The following is a 15,816-nucleotide window of genomic DNA, read 5'->3' on the forward strand; positions in this document are numbered from 1 at the left end:
TGACAGTCCCGCCATCCCAGGGATCAATCTCGTGAACCTACGCTGCACTGCCTCAATTACAAGGATGTCCTTCCTCAAATTAGGAGACCAAAACTGTACACAATACTCCAGATGTGGTCTTACCAGGGCACTATACAACTGCAGAAGAACCTCTTCACTCCTATACTGAAATCCTCTTGTTATGAAGGCCAACATTCCATTAGCTTTCTTCACTGCCTGCTGTACCTGCACGCCAACTTTCAGTGACTGGTGTACAAGGACACCCAGGTCTCGCTGCACCTCCCCCTTACCTAACCTAACTCCATTGAGATAATAATCTGCCTCCTTGTTTTTGCCGCCAAAGTGGATAACCTCACATTTATCTATATTATACTGCATCTGCCACGCATCTGTCCACTCACTCAACCTGTCCAGGTTACCCTGCAACCTCCTAACATCCTCTTCACAGTTTACACTGCCACCCAGCTTTGTGTCATCCGCAAACTTGCTAGTGTTGCTTCTAATTCCCTCTTCCAAATCAATAATATATATGGTAAACAGTTGCGGCCCCAACACCGAGCCTTGCGGCACTCCACTCGCCACTGCCTGCCATTCTGAAAAGGACCCGTTTACCCCTACTCTTTGCTTCCTGTCTGCCAACCAATTTTCTATCCAATACCAATACCATGTGCGCTAATTTTAGTCACCAATCTCCCGTGCGGGACCTTATCAAAGGCTTTCTGAAAGTCTAGATACACTACATCCACTGGCTCCCCTTCATCCATTTTACTTGTCACGTCCTCAAAAAAGTCCAGAAGATTAGTCAAGCATGATATCCCTTTCATAAATCCATGCTGACTTGGACTTATCCTAGTATAGACCAAAGATAGACACAAAGTGCTGGAGTAACTCAGCGGGTCAGGCAGCATCCCTGGAGAAAAAGGATGGGTGACTATTCTGGTTGGGACCGTTCTTAAATTGTGAAGAAGGGTCCTGACCTGAAACGTTGCCTATCTAAGTTCTTCAGAGATGCTACCTGGCCCATTGAGTTACTCCAGCACTCTGTGTCTATCTTAAGTGAGTATTAGTCTGATATCATTGAACAGATCACGATGATGGTAGATTACGTGTCACTGCCTTTCTGTTGAGACAATGACTAAAACTGATTGACACAGTGGAGATGGATTGGGCAATGGTTGTCCACTGTGTTGTCCCTGTAGAGAGCTGGGACAGGTTTGATGGGCTGAATGGCCTCTTCCTACAGCCAATTTTCAAAACATTAATTGAATATATGACATACTTTGCTTGAACCTGATTCATATTTCTAGATGCCCTTGCAGTTAACATGAATAGCCCATGGCCAGTTGTTAAAGTGCCTGGCAAATAGAGAGATCATTGGTTTGAGAATCTTTTGCCACTCTTTTCTCAAACATCTCACCCAAGATCAAACAAAGAAGTTGACACCATCTTTGAAGCTCATTATCTCACTGGGACCAGAAATATCTGTTTAATATCTCTACCATTCCTTCAATGTATGCTTTAAGATTTCTCCCACCTCTGCCCACACCTTCTACATGTTAGAAACATAGAAACATAGAAACTAGGTGCAGGAGTAGGCCATTCGGCCCTTCGAGCCTGCACCGCCATTCAATATGATCATGGCTGATCATCCAGCTCAGTAGCCTGTACCTGCCTTCTCTCCATACCCCCTGATCTCTTTAGCAAAAAGGGCCACATCTAACTCCCTCTTAAATATAGCCAATGAACTGGCCTCAACTACCTTCTGTGGCAGAGAATTCCACAGACTCACCACTCTCTGTGTGAAGAAATGTTTTCTCATCTCGGTCCTAAAAGACTTCCCCCTTATCCTTAAGCTGTGACCCCTGGTTCTGGACTCCCCCAACATCGGGAACAATCTTCCCGCATCTAGCCTCTCCAACCCCTTAAGAATTTTATATGTTTCTATAAGATCCCCCCTCAGTCTTCTAAATTCCAGCGAGTACAAGCCTAGTCTATCCAGTCTTTCCTCATATGCAAGTCCCGCCATCCCAGGGATTAATCTGGTGAACCTTCTCTGTACTCCCTCTAAGGCAAGAACGTCTTTCCTCAGGTTAGTGGTCATAACCTCCCTATGCCATTTCTTTTACATTTTCAATGTTCATCAAAGCCCTCACTCTTACCTCCTGAACTGTACTCTTCTGCATCCCCTAGATTAGGTTAATAGACAATAGACAATAGGTGCAGGAGGAGGCCATTCGGCCCTTCTGTGATCATGGCTGATCATTCTCAATCAGTACCCCGTTCCTGCCTTCTCCCCATACCCCCTGACTCCGCTGTCCTTAAGAGCTCTATCCAGCTCTCTCTTGAATGCATTCAGAGAATTGGCCTCCACTGCCCTCTGAGGCAGAGAATTCCACAGATTCACAACTCTCTGACTGAAAAAGGTTTTCCTCATCTCAGTTCTAAATGGCCTACCCCTTATTCTTAAACTGTGGCCCCTTGTTCTGGAGTCCCCCAACATTGGGTTAACTTGGCATCATGTTAGGCACAGACATTGTGGGCCGAAGGGCCTGTTCCTGTGCTGTACTGTTCTATGTCCTATGTCCTGTATTATTTGGTCGCCTTTTCTTCAGACTCATTCCTGGTCACATTAATCCTTCCTCGCTGGCCCACAGTACATCCAGTGTTTTGTTATGATATTGTGCGGCATTGTTAGCCATTGTTTTAACATTTCCATTTATTTTAAATCGTGCATCTTCCAGCCTGTAAGTATGGCTGCAATCAATAAACCACTCACTTTAGTTGTCCAACCGATGGATTAGAATCAATTGCTCACAAGAAGTGCAGGTGCATGTACAGTTCCTTTAAGATCTTTGGAGAATATTTATTAACGTTTTATTTAAGGACCCCTTCATTATGTGCGTGCTCTGTCTATTCTAAATACCTGTAATTTGTAACATAAAATATCCTTGAAGGATTTTACTCCGTTAGTTTCAATTGGAATTGAAGCTGTTTCATCTAATTATTTTGGTGTGTGATGCTCACAATGAAAATTAAACAATACATATGAATGAGAAATCATTTGAGGAGATAAACAGTCACTTTATTGCAGATTATTCCTGCTTTTAAATATAAAACATCCTTGGAGATCAAAGTATATTTATTAATGCTCTCAGCAGCAACACTTTGCCTCAGTTTCCATGTGAATGAATGAATCACCTGAAATTAATTCATATTCTGATATAACAAATGAATATTTTCTGGGGATGCATAGGCATAAGCTGAAAAAAAAGGTTTTAAGACATCAAAGCTGGCTGGATTTGCAGCAATCCTTGTTTTGTTACTTGGAGTGTTATCTGAGCGCTTGGCTGTGCAGATTGCTGGCTGTGAATAGAGAGAGAGAGAAAGAGAGAGAGAGAGAGAGATAGTGGAGAGAGAGAGAGGGGAGAGAGGGGGGTAGAGGGAGCTGGAGGGAGGGAGGGAGGGGGAGAGAGAGAGAGAGAGAGAGAGAGGGAGAGAGGAGAGAGAGAGGAGGAGAGAGGGAGGTAGAGGGAGGGAGAGAGAGAGAGATAGAGAAAGAGAGGAGAGAGAGGAGAGAGAGCAGAGAGGAGGGAGGGAGGGAGAGAGAGAGAGAGAGAGAGAGAGAGAGGAGAGAGGGGGGTAGAGCTGGAGGGAGGGAGGGGGAGAGAGAGAGAGGAGCGAGAGGGAGAGAGAGAGAGAGAGAGAGAGAGAGAGAGAGAGAGAGAGAGAGAGAGGAGAGAGAGGAGTGATAGAGAGAGAGCAGAGAGGAGAGAGGGGGGTAAAGGGAGCTGGAGGGAGAAAGGGAGAGAGAGAGAGAGAGAGAGAGAGAGAGAGAGAGAGAGAGAGAGAGCGAGAGAGCGGCAGAGTGTGTGTGCTTCCACAGAGTGAGGGACAGTTGCTGTAGGTGTGGTTTGTCGACTCCCAGCTCATTCTCTGCCTGAGTGTCAGTACCTGGCGCTGGCTGTGAAGTTGAAGATTTGGAGCAGTGCTGGACGATGCTTGAATCGGGGCAGATGTCCTTCAGTAGCCGGATCGCGGGATCACTACTTCAGGTCACAGGCCTTTGTGCTGGACACCCGACAGCTGATGTTGATCATGAGTTCTAGGCATCTCTCTGACTGGATCCATTACAGGTATGGGCAAGTGCTTCTGTCTCCGACAATCAACGCTGGTCCACATTAATATGGCTTCATCTCGATTGTCGTTTGAAAGTGTGGTTTCTATCTTGCATCCTGAGCCGTGCCAGCCCAGTGTGTCCTCGCTGTTGCTTTGTACTCTGTTAAACAATGATCTCAAGCTGTTCCCTTCAGCTCGTGCTGGTGAAATGAACTAGGAATGGGTTTTGCCGGTTTAACAGGGGGAAGACATTGTCCCTTACGCAGAGTGGTTGGCTTTAAAGGTGGCCGCTGCTTATTTATAACAAAAAAAAGCACAATTTCTATTTTATTTGCGGTGGAATTAAGGAAAATCTGGGGAGCCATGTGTCATTGTCATCGGTGTGATGTCATGAGCAGGCGACAATATCATCCATTAAGCTGGTGCCTGTGTCTGTTCATCACTTCATTTGATTCACAGTTTGCATGACTTCATTGGGTTATCCATGAATTACAAACATTAAGCCGTGCTTTTTCTTGGCTCTGCTTTCTGCTGGTTTAGCTCAGCAAAAGCCCGGCCCTGTAGGATGTTTGCACATTTAAACTAAACGCATGCTTCCTGAGCAGTTGTGCTGCAGTTCAATTTGTAAGTGCACTATTCATATAAACCTTTTATAGTTGCGTTTCCTAAACATCAATCAGATTTTTGGAAACTTTCGATCTATTGTTGTTTTAAATAAAACTTGCTTTTCTGAAAGTATTGGTGGCTTCATTCAGTTGGTTCAGCCCTGCAAGGAGGTGGTGTGGTTGAAGCTGGTGTGTTTACAAGACTGACTAGCAATGTTCCTGGGTCACCCATCCTCAGGCCAGTGCAGGCTGGTCTGACACCTCACTGCAGCGGGCAGGAGCGGTCATCCGCCAGCTTTCAGTTGACCTGCTCCAGGGGGGAGATGTCTAATTGCCTCTGGTCCTCCCTGTGCAGGCACTAGTGTGGTGAGCACCTTCACATCTCCGCTGGACTGTTGCCCGATGAACCACGTTGCCATGGCAGCGAGGCCCTCTCATCGCCTATTCTGGCCGAGACCTGAGTGCCTGAGAGTCAGAAAGCAGCGACACGACCTGATGTAGCCCCGGAGAGGGCCAGGAGTGAGAAAGAGTGAGTGTGTGTGTGAGTGAGTGTGTGAGTGTGTGTGAGTGCGTGTGTGTGTGAGTGTGTGAGTGAGAGTGAGTGTGTGAGTGAGAGTGTGAGTGTGTGTGTTTGAGTGTATGCGTGTGAGTGAGAGTGTGAGTCTGTGTGTTTGAGTGTATGTGTGACAGTGAGTGTGTGAGTGTGTGTGTTTGAGTGTATGTGTGACAGTGAGTGTGAGTGTGTGTGTTTGAGTGTATGTGTGACAGTGAGTGTGAGTGAGAGTGTGTGTGAGTGAGAGTGTGTGTTTGAGTGTATGTGTGAGTGAGAGTGAGTGTGTGTTTGAGTGTATGTGTGACAGTGAGTGTGTGAGTGAGTGTGTGTGAGTGAGAGTGTGTGTGAGTGAGTGTGTTTGAGAGTGTGTTTGCGTGAGTGTGAGATTGCGTGAGTGTGAGGATGCATGTGTGTGAGAATGCATGAGTGTGAAAATGTGGTTTTGAGACTGTGTTTGAGTGTGCGCGTGAGTGTACATGGGTGTGTGAGTGAGTGTGTGTGTGTGTGTGCATGAGGATGGCAGTGTGTGAGTGTGTTTGAGAGTGTGTGTGTGTGCATGAGAGTGTGTTTGTGCAAATGTGCATGTATGAGAGTGTGTGTGTAACTGTGTGTTTGTGTGTGTGTGTGCAACTGTGAATGTGAGTGTTCATCTGTGTGTGTGTATGTGACTGTGTTTGTGACTGTACACATGTGAGTGTGTGTATGTGACTGTACACATGTGAGTGTGTGTATGTGACAGTACACATGGGAGTGTGTATGTGACTGTGTTTGTGACAGTACACATGTGACTGTGTTTGTGACTGTACACATGTGAGTGTGTGACTGTGATTGTGACTGTTCACATGTGTGCGTGTGCACCCTATTTGTTGAAGCTGTTCATTTCCATTCGTTTATATTACTGTTGGGACCTGACTTCTGTCCATTGCAATCATCAACATAAACGCATTGTTCTTCAAAAGACGGTGAACAGCTTGATGTTCCTGCATAAATTCAGCCAATTACCCATTATCTGATCTGTGGAGCTGAAGGATTTGAACATTCTTATTAAAAGATTTAAGCTGTTTATCTCTCCCCTCTTTCCAGCATCTCTAAATTGATTTGGACCATTGCCTTTTGTGGTGAGTGATTAATCCAAGGCTCTCCCGTGTCTCTCTGGTGTGCGAGCTTCATCCATTGTCACCAAAATAGAAACAACAACTGTCTGACTCAGGCAAGATACCGAGTAAAGATAACACTGCAAACGTTCAGACTTAACATTCACAACTCTGCAGCGCCGGTTAAATTCACCAGATGCCTTCTTTATTGAGTTCCCGCTGTAGAGTAATTGAGGCCAAATAAACAGAATGGCTCAGAATTCTGGCCAATACAATAAAGTACTGAATGCGAGGTATTATAGAGTATTCACAGTCAGCCTCTCCAATGTTAATGTGGAACGTCCTTTGAAGAATGAGGAAGCAAGGAACTGCAGACGCAGTATACAAAAAAAATGGCACAAAGTCACTCAGCGAGTCACTCAGCGGGTCTGGAGAAATGGATAGATGATGTTTCGGGCCGGGACCCTTCTTCAGACTCAACGAGTCCTTTGATGAGCTTTTCAAAGTAACATTTCTAATTGAGACGTACAGAGATTTTCCTAAGTCAGTCCCATGGTGGGAAGTTGCTGCCTCTGCCTCTGCCTCCCACTCCCCTTCCCTCGCTGTCTCTGCGCCTGTAACGCCAATCACATTGGCAACAGTGGTCCAGGATAGGCCCCAAGATGTGGGACGTGTGAGGGTCTGATTTAACCTCGCTCATAAAACCCATCTGGAAATAACTGGAGCCACGGCCAACAGCTACGGGACAGGCTGGCAGACTCCCGGCCTTGAAGGCCTGACCCAGAGATGTACACCGTCTGGCCTCATGATCTGACCCAGAGGGGCGACTGTACAAAGGGCCTGAACACAGGGAGCGACCACAGCATACTCTGACAGCAAGGCCCAACCCAGGCCGACAGCCTGCCCTTGGGCACCGCGGCCTGACAGAGAGGCCCGACCAGGCCCACAGCCTGACCTCAGGGAATACCTGACAGCACGGCCTGACTGCAAGGCCCAACCCAGGCCGACAGCCTGCCCTTGGGCACCGCGGCCTGACAGAGAGGCCCGACCAAGCCGACAGCCTGACCTCAGGGAACACCCGACAGCACGGCCTGACTGCAAGGCCTGACCCAGGCTGACAGCCTGCCCTTGGGCACCGCGGCCTGACAGAGAGACCCGACCAGGCCCACAGCTTGACCTGAAGTACCACTTCCCCAGGAGGTGGCAGATGCAGTGGACTGCAAAGTCAGAAACAACAAGGTCTCAAGTTCCCCCTTCCTTAGCACGGGGCATCTGACCTGAAACACCATCTATTCTTTTTCTCCAGAGATGCTGCCTAACCCACAGAGTTACTCCAACACTTTGTGTCTACCTTTGGTATAAACTAGCATCTGCAGTTCCTTCCTACGCATGGTAGCTGTGGCTTTTGGGTTGTTGGCAAGCTGATTGTTTGAGGAATGGAGATGTGTTGAATGAGCAGTCTGTGTATTTGCAGCACTGCAGGCCAGTACCAGCTGTCTGAGTGGAAGGTAGGTAGCTGCTGGCCTTCTCAGCTGGTGGAAATCACACCCATCAACTGGCAGCAGTGATCTCCTGCGGATAAAACAACATCCACTCTTTTATTCAGGCGAGACTAGGTTTTGATGTTAAAGATGTAACCTTCCAAATGTGTACTTGTGACCAAAGTCACGCTGGCAAAAGCAAATACATTTTCAAAACGTTTCTTGTGATGTTACTTCAAAAGTAATAAAATATTAAATTGCAAACACAGATTGAGATATCGCAACATACAGAAGGTTGCAGTTTAACAGATAATCCCAGTTGTGGGCATAATAGTCATGTTCATAAGACATAGGAGCAGAATTAGGCCCCTCAGCCCATCGAGTCCACTCCGCCATTCAATCATGAGTCAAGTCAAGTCAAGTCAAATTTATTTGTCACATACACATACTCGATGTGCAGTGAAATGAAAGTGGCAATGCCTGCGGGTTGTGCACAAAAATAATTACAGTTACAGCATATAAATAAAGTTAATAAGTTACTAAACATAGCACAAAAAGTGTCGACAAAAATTTAGTCTCTGGGGTTATCAAAGTTGACAGTCCTGATGGCCTGTGGGAAGAAGCTCCGTCTCATCCTCTCCGTTTTCACAGCGTGACAGCGGAGGCGTTTGCCTGACCGTAGCATCTGGAACAGTCCGTTACTGGGGTGGCAGGGGTCCCTCATGATCTTGCTTGCTCTGGATCTGCACCTCCTGATGTATAGGTCCTGCAGGGGGACGAGTGTAGTTCCCATGGTGCGTTCTGCCGAACGCACTACTCTCTGCAGGGCCATCCTGTCCTGGGCAGAGCTGTTCCCAAACCAGACTGTAATGTTGCCGGACAGGATGCTCTCTACAGCCCCAGAGTAGAAGCAATGAAGGATCCTCAGAGACACTCTGAATTTCCTCAGTTGTCTAAGGTGGTAAAGGCGCTGCTTAGCCTTACCCACCAGTGCGGCAATGTGCGTTGCCCACGTCAGATCCTCTGCGATGCGGACTCCCAAATATTTGAAACTGCTCACCCTATCCACAATAGACCCATTTATCTCCAGTGGCGTGTACGTCCTTGGATGTTTAGCCCTTCTGAAGTCCACAATCAGCTCCTTTGTTTTAGTGACATTCAAGAGGAGGCTATTGTCCTGACACCAGAGTGCCAGATCAGCCACCTCCTCCCAGTAGGCCTTCTCATCGTTGTTGGAGATCCGGCCCACCACCACAGTGTCATCAGCAAACTTGATGATGGAGTTTGAGCTGAACCTGGCCCTACAGTCATGTGTGTACAGGGCGTACAGTAGGGGGCTAAGGACGCAGCCCTGGGGGGATCCTATGTTCAGGGTGAGGGAGCTAGATGTGTGTTCCCCCATCCTGACCACTTGGGGCCTGGCAGTGAGAAAGTCCAGGACCCAGGCACACAGAGGGGTGCTAAGCCCCAGTTCCAGCAGCTTCTCAACCAGTCTGCTGGGGACTATTGTGTTGAATGCTGAACTAAAGTCAATGAACAGCATCCTCACATAGCCCCCCTGGCTGTCCAGATGAGAGAGAGCGGTGTGTAGAACCTGGGAGACCGCATCATCCGTGGACCTGTTCGGACGGTATGTGAACTGTAGTGGGTCCATGTTGCGAGGAAGGAGGGCGCAGATGTGCTTCTTGACTAGCCTCTCCAAGCATTTCATGACAACCGAGGTGAGGGCCACCGGTCGGTAGTCATTTAAACACGCTGGAGAGGCATTCTTTGGCACCGGTACAATGATGGATCTTTTGAAGCATGCAGGGACCACGGACTTTGCCAAGGAGAGGTTGAATATTGTGGTGAGCACTGGAGCAAGCTGAGTAGCACAAGACTTTAGTACTCGCCCAGATATACCATCTGGGCCTCCAGCTTTCCTCGTGTTCACACGCGTCAGAGCCCACCTCACCTCATGCTCGGACACCGAGAATGTGTGCACATCCCCGGCGGTGGATCCCCCTCCAGCCTCGCTAGCCAGCGCCCCTGACCTATTTCCCCTACTAAATCCATTCTCCTGCCTCCTATCCATAAGCCCTGACTGATCAAGAAGCTGTCAATCTCCACTTTAAAAGTACCCAATGAATTCCACAGATTCACCAACCTCCGACTAAAGAAATTCCGCCTTATCTCCTTTCTAAAGGTACATCCTTTTATTCTGAGGCTGTTCCCTCTGCTCCTAGGCTCTCCCACTAGTGGAAACATCCTCTCCACATCCACTCTATCCAGGCCTTTCACTATTCAGTAAGTTTCAATGAGGTTCCCCCCTCACCTTCTAAACTCTAGTGAGTACAGGCCAGAGCTAATCAAACGCTCATCATTCATTAACCCAATCATCTCCGAAACCTCGTCTGCACCCTCTCCAATACCTGTACATCCTTTCTCGATATGAGGCTCAAAACTGCTCACAATTTTCCAAATGCAGTCTGACCAACGCCTTATAAAGCCTCAGCATTATATCCCTGTTTTTTTATATTCTAGTCCTCATAAAATGAATGCTAACATTGTATTTGCGTTCCTTACTAACGATTCGACTTGCAAATTAACTTTTGGGGAATCCTGCACCAGCACTCCCAAGTTCCTTTGCACCTCTGATTTCTGAATCCACTCCCCATTTAGAATATACACTGATCAGCCAAAACATTATGACCACTGACAGGCGAAGTGAATAACATTGATTATCTTGTTACAATGGCACCTGTCAAGGAATGGGATATATTAGGCAGCAAGTGAACAGTCTTGAAGTTGATGTGTTGGATGCAGGAGAAACGGGCAGGAGTAAAGACCTGAGCGACTTTGACAAGGGCCAAATTGTTATGGCCAGACGACTGGGTCAGAGCATCTCTGAAACGGCAAGGCTTGTGGGGTGCTCCTTGTCAGCAGTGGTGAGTACCTACCGACAGTGGTCCGAGGAGGGACAAACCACAAACCGGCGACAGGGTGTTGGGCGCCCAAGGCTCATCAATGCGCGAGGGCAACGAAGGGTCTCCCGTCTGGTCCGAACCGACAGAAAGTCGACTGTGGCACAAGTCACAGAAAATTTGAATGGTGGTCACGGGAGGAATGTGTCACAAGGATATTATTGCTATTGAGGGCGTGCAGCGTAGGTTTACTAGGTTAATTCCCGGAATGGCGGAACTGTCATATGTTGAAAGACTGGAGCGACTAGGCTTGTATACACTGGAATTTAGAAGGATGAGAGGGGATCTTATCAAAACATATAAGATTATTAAGGGGTTGGACACGTTAGAAGCAGGAAACATGTTCCCAATGTTGGGGGAGTCCAGAACCAGGGGCCACAGTTTAAGAATAAGGGGTAGGCCATTTAGAACGGAGATGAGGAAAAACATTTTCAGTCAGAGAGTTGTGAATCTGTGGAATTCTCTGCCTCAGAAGGCAGTGGAGGCCAATTCTCTGAATGCATTCAAGAGAGAGCTAGATAGAGCTCTTAATGATAGCGGAGTCAGGGGGTATGGGGAGAAGGCAGGAACGGGGTACTGATTGAGAATGATCAGCCATGATCACACTGAATGGCGGTGCTGGCTCGAAGGGCCGAATGGCCTCCTCCTGCACCTATTGTCTATTGTCTACATCGCACCCTGCGGCGTATGGGGCTGCACACGGAGGACCAACAGCATATTAGGCAGGTGGTCATAATGTTTTGGCTGATCGGTGTAGTCTACACTTTTATTCCTATTACCAAAATGCCTGATCACATACGATGTATTCCATCTCCCACCTCAGCCCACTCTCCCAACCTGTCCAAGTCCTTCTGCAGAATTGCTGCTTCCTCTACACTACCTGCACCTCCACCCATCTTCATAGCGCAAACTGGGACACAAAGCCAACAGCTCCATCATTAATATACAACATGAAGAGTAGTGGTCCCAACACTGACCCCTGTGGAACTCCGCTAGTCACTGGCAGCCAACAAGGAAAAGCCCCCTTTATTCCCGATCTTTGCCTTCTGCCATTCAGCCAACCTTCTATTCATGCTAGTATCTTTCCTTTAATACCACGGGCTCTTATTTTGTTCAGCAGCCTCACATGTGGCACCTGTTCAAAGGCCTTTTAAAAATCCATTTAAACAGCGTCCACTGACGTCCCTTTGTCTATCCAGCTTTTTACTTCTGCAGAGTTCCAATAGATTCGTCAGGCAAGATCTCTCCTTCACAAAACCATGCTGATTTCCGTCCATGCTTCATGTGCTTCTAAGTACTTGGGAATTAAGTACGCTGGACACTTCTACAGACTTTGTCAGTCTGATCTTGTCCTGAAACGTACCCTGTCATTTCTCTCGGGATGATGCCTGACCCGCTGAGTTACTCCAGCACTTTGTATCCTTCCTTTTGCAAGGGACCTTTTTCCAGCTGTGGAGGCATGTTGAAAGTGAATGAAAGGACACTGTGAGGATGAGGCAGGTGGTGGGAGAGTGCACAGATCTAGTGGTTGCACCTCAGCAAAGTAAATGAACCCAATATGAAGTGAGTGGACTTCTTCAGTCTGAAGAAAGGTCTCGACGCGAAACGTCACCCATTCCTTCTCTCCTGAGATGCTGCCTGACCCGCTGAGTTACTCCAGCATTTTGTGTCTATCTTCGATTTAAACCAGCATCTGCAGTTTTTTCCCCCTACACATGAAGTGAGTAGAACTCCCCAGAGGAGGAAGTCATTGACGTCTACACACCATTGCCTCTAACCCTAGGGACCATTTCTGCATCAGCCAGGATCTTTGGTATCTGGATGTTAATTAGTCTGCACAAAGAACCATTTCATCCTGAATCCAGGCCCTTTGTGCAACGGCTCTGGCCATTTGCCATCTAGCTTCCACCAGGCAAAAGTCCACAGAACAAAATTGGCTCCAGATTATCAGAAGATCATTATTACAGTGCAGAACAGGAAGTGAGAATAATTGCCCAGCAGTTTCTGCCGAAGGAAGGGCCAGTTTGAAGGCAGCTCTCGGGGAGGTTTGTAAGACTGTCGATCCACCCAGGTATGCCTTGGATCCATGTAAACTTGACCCACTCTTGGTGTGGTGTGACTTGCACTGAATGTGAAGTGGGAATGGGTAATCTGATCCATATTGAGTGACCACATTGAAGGGCATCAGCCAACCCATGTGGGTGGTTATGGGTTCAGAGAACTGTTGTGACTCAGACAGGCTTTTCGGCCCATTGACTTGGTGCTGCCTCATGTACAGCAATCTCTTCAGCCTCCTTCTCTGCCGCTGTAAATCATTGTTCCCTGTGGATTTCTTCAATTTTGTTTGGAACATCTGGTTGATTGGAGCTGAAAGTTTTATTTGAAAGTGACAAGTCTGATTTGTATTGCATTTGATCCTGGGTGTTTTGTCCAATTAATGTCCTGTTTGATTTAGGAGTAATGGGTCTGACTGATTGTGTATTTGATTTGGGATGATTAATCTAATTGGTACTGTTTTAGATTAAGGGGAGATCAGACAGATTTGTGCTGTGTTTAATTTAACTGCAATTAGACTGATTTGTGTTGGATTTGAATAATGTTTCATGTGGTTTGTGTTCTATTTGATATTGGGAGATAAGATTTATGTGTCTTGTATTTGATTACGGGGTAATTACTCTGGTATTGTTTGATTCAGAAATGTTTTATCTGATGTGTGTTGTGTTTGGTGATGTGATGATATGTGACCTCTATGCTTTATTTCATGAAGGAGTGTAAGAGAGATTGGTACTGCATGTGGACACTAAATGCTGGAGTAACTCAGTGTTTCTGGAGCGAAGGAATGGATGACATTTCGTGTCGAGACACTTCTTCAGACCTCTGCGTTACTCCAGCATTTTGTATATTTTCGGTTTAAACCAGCATCTGCAGTTCCTTCCTAAACATTGGCGCTGTATGTGTTCAGACAGGTTCTGCATTCGATTCTGGGGTGATTAGTCTGAGTGGTACTCTCTTTGATTAAAGAGTAATTAGTTTTATTATGCTGTATTTGATTAAGGGTTTGCTTTGTTTGGACAGTACTCTATTAAATCTAGGAACGATGGGTCTGTTTGGTACTATATTTGATTAAGGGATGATTTGTCAGATTTGGATTTGATTTGATTAAGGAGTGATGTGTAGAAATTTGTTCTGCATTTGATTTTGCGGAGATTAGTGTCCTTTCTGCTCTTGCTTCTGGTGGGAAGTTTGGTCATTTGTTCTGCATTTAATTTATGGGCTATTAGTCTGATTGGTACAATGTTTGATTAAGGAGTCTTGTTGGATTTGTACTTCAGTAGAAGATGGGATGTTTGGTTGGACTTGCCCAGCCGTTTTGGTTGGACACGTGGAGATATTTGGTTGGACACGTGGAGATACTTGGACACGTGGAGATACTTGGTTGGACACGTGGAGATACTTGGTTGGACACGTGGAGATACTTGGTTGGACACGTGGAGATACTTGGTTGGACACGTGGAGATACTTGGTTGGACACGTGGAGATACTTGGTTGGACACGTGGAGATACTTGGTTGGACACGTGGAGCTGTGTGGTTGGACACCTGAAGATACTTGGTTGGACACGTGGAGATACTTGGTTGGACACGTAGAGATACTTGGTTGGACACGTGGAGATGGTTGGACATGTGGAGATACTTGGTTGGACATGTGGAGATGTTTGGTTGGACACTTGGAGATGTTTAGTTGGACACGTGGAGATACTTGGTTGGACACGTGGAGATACTTGGTTGGACACCTGAAGATACTTGGTTGGACACGTGGAGATACTTGGTTGGACACGTAGAGATACTTGGTTGGACACGTGGAGATGGTTGGACATGTGGGGATACTTGGTTGGACACGTGGAGATGTTTGGTTGGACACTTGGAGATGTTTAGTTGGACACGTGGAGATACTTGGTTGGACACGTGGAGATACTTGGTTGGACACGTGGATATACTTGGTTGGACACGTGGAGATACTTGGTTGGACATGTGGAAATGTTTGGTTGGACACGTGGAGATGTTTGGTTGGACACGTGGAGATACTTGGTTGGACACGTGAAGATACTTGGTTGGACACGTGGAGATACTGGGTTGGACACGTGGAGATACTTGGTTGGACACGTGGAGATACTTGGACACGTGGAGATACTTGGACACGTGGAGATATTTGATTGGACACGTGGAGATACTTGGTTGGACACGTGGAGATACTTGGTTGGACACGTGGAGATACTTGGACACGCGGAGATGTTTGATTGGACACGTGGAGATACTTGGTTGGACGTGTTGTGTCTAGTTGGATGTTGAAGTGTCTGATTGAACATATTGAATTGTTGGACAAGACTGATTGGACTTGTACTGTATCTGATCAATAGCTGCTTACGTTGATGCTGTGTTATATTTGATGCAGGGCAGCCGTATGAGACTGGTACTGTGCGTAACTGAGGAATGACCAGCTTGATGCGTGCTACATTTGATCTGGCGTTGACCAGTTTGATGCGTGGTGCATTTAGGCCGGCGTTGACCAGCTTGATACGTGCTACATTTAATCTGGCATTGACCAGCTTGATGCCTGCTATATTTGATCTGGTGTTGACTCGTCTGATTTGTGCTCTCTGTGATTTGGAGCTGGCCAGTTGGACATGTACTGTACGGATGGAGGAGATGGGTCTGACTTATGCTGTGGCTGACTCAGTGGTGAAATGGTTCCAGTAAACTTGATTTAATGAAGGTACCTGATTCAGAAAAGATCAGAATAATTAGTATGGCATTTGACTGTGGATTGATGAGTCTGACGTGAGCATTAGATGATGGTGTGTTTGAACTGATCGTTGCTGTGTTTGACTGGATCGCTCTCATGGATTCTGTGTTTGATTCGGGAGCAGACTGGTTCTGCTTTCTGCTGTGTTTAGGCACATACTTGCTGCATTTGATTAAGAAGTGATTAGTCTAATTTGTGTTGG

At 46.8% G+C, this 15,816-nt stretch overlaps 1 protein-coding gene across 5 annotated transcripts in view; it reads left to right on the plus strand.

Moving 5' to 3' along the window:
• Window positions 1–15,816, plus strand: part of tub (TUB bipartite transcription factor) — a 164,937-nt gene that overhangs the window by 97,761 nt on the left and 51,360 nt on the right. The window contains exon 1 of one of the 5 annotated variants that reach the window (XM_078414985.1): window positions 3,822–4,133. The exons of the other annotated variants lie outside the window; for them this stretch is intronic. Coding sequence (XP_078271111.1) covers window positions 4,087–4,133 — 47 coding nt within the window. The 5' untranslated portion in view covers window positions 3,822–4,086. Of the gene's footprint in view, window positions 1–3,821; window positions 4,134–15,816 lie in introns of those variants that run through there. 5 annotated transcript variants of the gene reach the window in all.

The sequence above is a fragment of the Rhinoraja longicauda genome, chromosome 18 (assembly GCF_053455715.1).
Source record: "Rhinoraja longicauda isolate Sanriku21f chromosome 18, sRhiLon1.1, whole genome shotgun sequence".
NCBI classification, from domain to species: domain Eukaryota; kingdom Metazoa; phylum Chordata; class Chondrichthyes; order Rajiformes; family Arhynchobatidae; genus Rhinoraja; species Rhinoraja longicauda.